Here is a 7,506-nt window from a genome sequence, read left to right on the forward strand (position 1 = left end):
CCACGAGGTACTTCATCTGTCGTATCGCCAAGGGAAAGGGTACCAGGATATCGATTCCCCAGGTATGAAATGACCAGGGGCTGTAAATCGACCCGAGTTCTTCTGGTGGCACCTTGTGCCAGTTATCATGTTGCTGACACTGCTTGCACTATTGTGCGTACCTCGTGCAGTATTCCCTTATGGTTTCTTAGTTAGTTCACATTGTTCTAATTAATTTTCTTGGGCGCATGATTAAAGAGAGAGGAGATAAACATTCCCATGGAGTATACGCATGGAACAAAGTGAGTATTGATTAAACCAGTAGACGCATGCTTTACTAGTGAGTTTCAATTGAATAAGATTGGCGCATGTTCAATCTGGTTTAACTCTATTGGAGGATTGAGAAATGATTAATCTTTAGAGAACCTGTGAAGGATTCAATAGTGGAAGAACTTGGGATGAACCGCTTTTTAATTGCTATTTTAATCTCTTTTCTATTTTCTGAACAACTATCTCAACCCCCTTTTATCATTATTATTATTATCGCTAACTTTTATTGCTTGCAGATAGATTCTAAACACTTTTACTCTTTGGGTGGATACCGATCCCTTTGAGGAGATCGATATGTGTTGGTGTCCATCTTTTTGGCCGATCTCTTGATTAAGCTTTTAGTGAATCGACTTGGTCGGATTGCCGAGATGAGGTGATGCATGGCTATCTCGGGCATCAAGTTTCCGATACCCATGCAAACTTCGTTGAATCTATCCATAAATTCTCTCAAGGATTCTCTTTTTTCTTGTTTCACATTAAGGAGAGACATGGATGAGGTATGATGCGGTCAACTTGTTGCATATTGTGTAATGAACTTCGTTGTCAGGACTTTGAAGTTTCCCACAGAGTTGGGAGGGAGTCCAGTGAACCAACCGAGCAGTCCTTCTTGGAGGGAAGTTGGAAAGACCTTACACCATACTACCTTGTTGGTTGTGTACAAGGTCATCTGTGTTTTGAAGACGTTCAGGTGCTTTGTGTTGGTGGAACCATCATAGAGTTTGATAGTTAATCCTTTTCACTTTGGAGGGAGTGGTGTGTGCATTATGTCGTCCTTGAATGGATGTTCTCTGGGATCTTCCTCGTCATCCGGAAGTGGAATGTTTCTAGAACTTTGGTGAGTTTGATGGGTCTTAGGGGCTGGATGGGTTTGAGGGGCGGTCGGCGGTGCTCGGAATTGTCCTCCCGTTCATGTCCATCAAGTCGTTGCTGTAAATATTTATTTTGCTCCTCCAAAAGGGACATCTCCTCCATGTATCGACGCTGATCCTCCTTATTGCGTAATTGATACGCAATGCCTTTTTATCGTAACTCCTCCATTTGTGCTTGGAGGGTTTGGATCATAACTATCTGCTCATCCGTCATATGGTTGTTGTTAGCATTATTCCTGTTGACACCATCGTTGCTGGTTGTTACTTGCCGCTGAAAATTGAATACTACATCGGCCCCACGGTGGGCACCAATTGTACCTGTATAGGCTGAGGGGCCCATATAGTACCTGTGATTGGATGTACAATTGCTGACGTGTCGATGATCTCCAAATTCTTTCAAGCCCCCTTCCTTTGATGCTGATGCTCGATCGAACGGGGGGTGTGGGTACTTGGGAATTGCACTCCGACGCTCAAGTCAGTGTTCTGATTTAGGTGTATTCTAGTAGAATGTAAAAATGTACCTTATTCCTCAATAGAGAGCTCTATTTATAGTATTGGTTCATGGACCCTCACTCTGATGGGCCGAATATCAGTTATTAACTGGCGCGTAGTGATCCCATAATACTAGGAACATGTATCTTTAAGTTAGTTAGTTTTATCTGTTTTGTTGAAGATAGTCTGTTTTATTGGAGATATTTCTCGTATATTTCGAGATGTTATTTGACTCATTCAATGCTATCATAACTGTTGTTGCTCATTTATTTATTCTATTCTTTTGTGTTATATGACTTGGGCAACTGGACACCGAGACTGAAAGAAGCTCATTTGATATCGCGACCAATACAATAATTAAATTTATTCTAATATTTTATCATCCTTAAGTAAAATTGCAACACACAAAATGATGGGAATAATTTTACTTAATATGTTTTAATAAATTATAATAAACAACTAAAAAAAGTTTTAAAGCTTCAACTAACCCAATTAAATGTGTGACACCTTCCCCACCCAATCAAATGTTTTTGTATGAACACCCTATTCCATGATGCATAAAAGCCCCCATCGATCTGGAATTGACATATTAAACTTTCAATTCATTTTTTCTCACTTTCTCTATCCTTTTCATGTTCTTTCTTTTTTATAGAAATCACAATGAAAAGAAAGAACGCATGTAACTTCATGACACTTGAAAAAGGGTTCGAAAATACAAGTTAATATCTTAGCTGTTTATGATATATTCCTCTCTGCCAATTAAATCATGATAGATAGTTTAAGCTTTTTGTGGACGATAACGCAACATTCATCCCAAAGTTGTAACCATTATCCTTTTCAGATTCCCACAAATATCTTCCCAAATATCTTCCATCGGTTTAAATTCAAATAATTGAATTTTGTACTTTCTTTTAATTCTCACCCTCTTGTCATTTTTCTGCTATTTTTTCATAGATTGTACAAATACAATTATTTTTTTCAAATGACTATCATAAAGATTAATATTTTTTTTTTATCAAATTTATGTAATTTAAGAATGTCAAATTGTTCTTACATGTCGAGGTCGAGATCTCGATCTCATGTAATTGACACTTATAAATATAAATTTTTTATACGTCTTCGATCTTTAATAGTCAGTTCTTGATAGGTTATGGTTTTCTGTTTAGTTAGATGGAAAGGATAATTGCAAAATGTATTTTAATGTTCGATATATAATATTGAAAACGATAAATTATATTAAATAAGTATTTCTTATCTTGTTTTTAATAATATATTTAAAAGATCAAATATAATCCGAGTGGTAATAGATTTGATTTAACATAACTTACCGAATTAATTTTATTATTAAAAAAGATTTGGTACATATCATTTATCTTTAAATGGTTTTTAATATTGAATTATATGTTTCTTCGTTCGATAATGATCTCGACTATTAACGGTGTACAATTTATTTAATTTTTTCGTTATCTATTTATTAATATTTTTTCCATAAAAATCATTTTCTTAATATAGAAGAATAAAGTTAAAAAAATTATGTTGTCTAATTTTATGAAACCTGAAGGAAACTATTGTAGTATTTCTTTTAATATAAAGAAAGAAAGAAGTCCAAGAAATGTAAACTGGTGTCTCTTGTTTATATAAACATGATATGATATGATAATATAATGTGGCGAAGGTTAAACCCTTGTGCATTTGTTTCTCGAATATTATTTTTTATTTTAAATACATTTTCGGTCAAAATATATTCTGATCAAGAAAGAATATTTGGTGTTTTTGTAAAGTTCAGATCAAATTTCTTATTCGATTTTGCTTTTTCAATTAAAGGACGTCAACTTTTAGTTTTTTTATGTCTTCTATGTTTCAAAAATAGTTTTTTTTAAAGTGTTCTATATGAATGAAGGATAAAAATTAAAAGAAACCAAAGATTTACAATATTAAATATAGTGTAACTTTTTTAAAATTTTAATATTACTTTTAATTTATTTATATAAACAATATTTACTCCTCCTATACAGTTATGAATCTCTCAGTTTATCAAAGTTTATTTTTAATTTTAAAAAAATTAATCCATCAAAGTTCAACATACATGTAATAAGTACTGTTTTTAATACAATATCACATTAACAAGTGATATAATTGACACTTTATAGTATAATTTTTTTGTATTAGTAATTACATGTTAATTATTATCGATTAACTGAAACACAGCAGAGTTGTGGCTATATATCCACATGTTTATTGCATGTTAAAATTAGTACATTGAGAAAAATATAATACAATAACGTTTATATTAATTTTAATTAATAAATATTTTTATGAGCTATTATTTAGTGGTTGTCCTCGACAATGTATTAAAAAGATTGTTATATACACACAAATAAGAATAGGTAGAATACACAGTATGAAAAATATTTAAAAGGCAAAAAAACGAATAACGAAAGTGTCTGGATCACCTTTGGCACTGATTGAAAGTTATTTTCCAATTAAAGTCACCCATTTTGATTTTATTCTTTGCAAAGCTCCCTTGTGGGATACCTATTGCTTTTTGTTTGATCTATAATTTGGGAATAGAGTCTCTTGCTAATGTGTATAAATTATACAATATTGATCTCTTAATTGTGAGAAGCAAATGCAGGTGTAGTGGCATTTGGAAAAAATAAGTGAGCCAATTTTGTTTGCTCTTCTCTATTTATAGATTTATTTATTTGGGGTGATAGGATATGGTTGGTTAAATTTTGGTGGTGTTCTTATTTAAAGTTGATGATGGGCCTCAAAACCCACTATGGATGCTATTTGTTCCCATTTTGATCATTAATTCCCTCTATACCCTACCCTCCAATTCCAAAGGTTAAAGATTAAACAAATGATTGAAAGGCTCATATCATTACTTTTCAATTTACACATATAGAGAATTTAGCCATCACCATAGTACTCTGTGTGTGGCGAGATAGAGAAGGAGACTGCTGCGACGTCACTAGGAGAGAGAAGGACCCACCGAAAGAGAAAGAATGAAAACAACAAACACCCAAAAAGTCACCTTTGAAGTGACAAATGGCCGTACTCGCGTCGAGGCCCCTGTAGCCGTTGCCATGTCGGCTAACCACGACGTAGAAGCCAATTCAGATTGTTCCACCGATGAACCTGTCCCCGTTACACTCCCAGACCCAGACCCAGACCCAGACCCAGAATCTGTGTCCTTTGGACTCGAATCCGTTGAAGACTTCAAACTGCAAAAACACCAAAACGAATCTCAATCACCGACCATCTTACTCTTCCATGAATTCAAAATTAACAAGTAAGAAACATAAAACATACGACTAAGCCAAACTAAGGTTGTTTGTTACTTTGTTTACCTAGGAGAAGAGGGACAAAATGTGATTGTGTAGTCGGCGCCGGAACACGTGAACGTGCTAGTGGCATCATCGTACGCGTAACTATAGGCTTTGGGACATGCGGACTTGAAAATTTGCGAGTACGTGGAAGGCTTGCACGTGGAAGGGTTACCAAACGCACCGTTGCAGCAATACTCCGGTTTCCCAAACGCGCTGCACGCGCTCTGACACGCGTCGCCGCCCTCCACCCTTAGTTCCGATGGGCAACGCCGATTGAGATCCTCGCCGCACCCCGTGGCGGCGCAGGACCCCGACCCGCCTCTCGGAGCCACTATCATCGGCAGATTATAGCCGTCGACGAGGCTCACGTCGTAATAGTCCATGGAACCGGTCCCGAGCGTGAACTCCGCGAGAGTCGCCGGCGGGGTGGCTCCGGCGCCGTTGCAGTTGACCTCTCCGGAACCGCAGTCGGCGGTGGAGCACGTCCCGCGGCCGGAATTGTCGAACTGGCAACCGGTTCTGCCCCAGAATCTACCGGACCAACCGGTCGGAGCCTGGAAGCTTCTGGAGCCCCCCTTCGCGAGTTCAAAGCCCGTGCTTGCGAGTTCCGGTGTCCCTAAAATCCCTGGCCACACCGTGTAATCGCACTTGTTGACGAAAGTAAAGGTTGCCCCTGAAACCCCTGCATTTGAAAACATGGTGGTACAGTTTAGTTATTCCATGTATGGATTCTCCAACACCCATTTTATTAATTTCGTAAAAGATTTTAAATTTACCTCTGAATACGAGGAAGATTGCGATGGCGAAGAGCACTTCATAAGGGTGTGGGGTGTGTGAGAGCAGAGCCATTTTTTGTTAGTGTGTGGGTTATGGAAAAATAGAGTTTGGTAGTATGATATGATATGTGTTGTTTATGATAACAAGGGATAAAGAATGGGGATGATGAGAATTGAAGCAGAATCTCTGCTTTATGAAGTGCTGGTACTAATAACATACATATAATTACAAGCGTAACACTCACTCTCTTTCTAGGAAGAAAAAGAGTGAAGAGATGAGAAGAAGAATTAGGGGAATCTGAATGCTAAACTCTGCATCGTTATTTATAAAGAAGGTATAAGCTAAAGAGTGTCACAGCCACGCTTTTGTTTACTGTAACTGGACGAGTGAGTGAAAGAGACAGAGCAGGGGAGAGAGAGGTGAAACCCAAGTTTCCACCCGCCACTGTTTTATTTTTTGGTTTTTTGTTAGTGAGTGCAGCGGAAACAAAAAAGAAAAGAGAAAGAAAATATTGGTAGTGTCGGTCAAAAAATGTGCAGCGAAGTGATTTTTCTTCTGTTGCAGCTGGGTGATGTGTCTTAATACTCATGGCTCTCTTGATTGCCACATCCACATTTTTCACCCGTGCAAGTAAAACCAACCCTTACCTTATACTATACCATTTTATAAATCAGACCCTGTTACTTTTATGTGAATATAAAGGCTTAATTTCATTTGTAGCCTCTGTTGATCATGATCATGCAATTTTATTTTTCTCTGTTCCTAAATTCGACTTATCTTATAAAGATATTTGAAATGGACGAGAGAATGTTTTCTTATAAGAATATTACCACGTCATTAGTATAACAAAATTGTATCATTAATTAGTTCAAAATCATTTTAATTATAAGATATAACACAATTATTTTGCTGATAAAAGAATATAGCACAAGTGATACCTTTATATGTGTGATTCTATATTTAAATTGAAGGTGATGAATCACTAATTAATTACATATAATAACAGTAACTATATTTATAATATAATCTAATAGTATATTATAATATATAATTTAAAAAATATAATTACATTTTAAAATTATAATTGAAATATTTCTTATCAACTAATGATACAAAAATCTTTATGAAACATAACGTTTTATAGTATAATTTAATCATAATTAAACAAACATAATAAATTTATTAATTTTATAGCCACGAGGATGATGTTACAGGTGTACCAAAACTTTATATCCAAACAACCTAGCCAAATTTAGTGCCGACAACCACACCGCACTCTTATTTTGTACTATACTTAGTTTCCGAATTTGAAGTATGATGATGTCATGCACCAGCAGGATCCTGGTAGAATAGAAGAGTGAAGAAGGTGTTCAGGATGAGGATAAGAAGAAGGTATAAAATTCTCTTCATTCTTATAATTTAAAACAAAAATACCTATTCATATAGTCAGATAGCGTTATACTTATCTTATGTTGGTTCACATCTTTTTTACTCTCATGTGAAGTACTCACTTTTTAATCAACACTTCACATTAATTCTTTGTGTATTTTTCGTTTTTATTTACCTTTTATATGTTATTGGATTTTTTTTTCTTCATTTTAGTCTATTGTGATAGTGTGGTAGAAGGTGTATGTAATTGTGAATTTATTCCGCTTACACAAGATATATAGAAACTAATTGAAGGAAATAATGGAAGACAAAAGGTTGTAGAAACTGATTGAACGTAA

The 7,506-nt window shown here is 35.5% G+C and overlaps 1 protein-coding gene across 1 annotated transcript; it reads right to left on the reverse strand.

Annotated features, from left to right (window-relative positions):
* Window positions 1-4,534: 4,534 nt before the first annotated feature.
* LOC137810956 (thaumatin-like protein 1) lies at window positions 4,535-6,439 on the reverse strand. Its single transcript, XM_068612475.1, has 3 exons — window positions 5,779-6,439; window positions 5,024-5,684; window positions 4,535-4,897 (listed from the first exon to the last, which is right to left on the reverse strand). Exons 1-3 carry the CDS (start codon window positions 5,849-5,851, stop codon window positions 4,645-4,647), a joined length of 987 nt encoding a protein of 328 aa, XP_068468576.1. The 5' UTR covers window positions 5,852-6,439; the 3' UTR covers window positions 4,535-4,644.
* Window positions 6,440-7,506: the final 1,067 nt, after the last annotated feature.

This window comes from Phaseolus vulgaris, chromosome 2, assembly GCF_000499845.2.
Source record: "Phaseolus vulgaris cultivar G19833 chromosome 2, P. vulgaris v2.0, whole genome shotgun sequence".
Classification (NCBI taxonomy): Eukaryota; Viridiplantae; Streptophyta; class Magnoliopsida; order Fabales; family Fabaceae; genus Phaseolus; species Phaseolus vulgaris.

Coding starts and splice junctions, on each gene's coding strand:
- LOC137810956 (XM_068612475.1), bottom strand. CDS start 5,851: ATGGCTCTGCTCTCACACACCCCACACCCTTATGAAGTGCTCTTCGCC. Junction 5,685..5,778: donor AATCTTCCTCGTATTCAGAG/GTAAATTTAAAA, acceptor TTTCAAATGCAG/GGGTTTCAGGGGCAACCTTT. Junction 4,898..5,023: donor TTTTGTCCCTCTTCTCCTAG/GTAAACAAAGTA, acceptor GTGTTTTTGCAG/TTTGAAGTCTTCAACGGATT.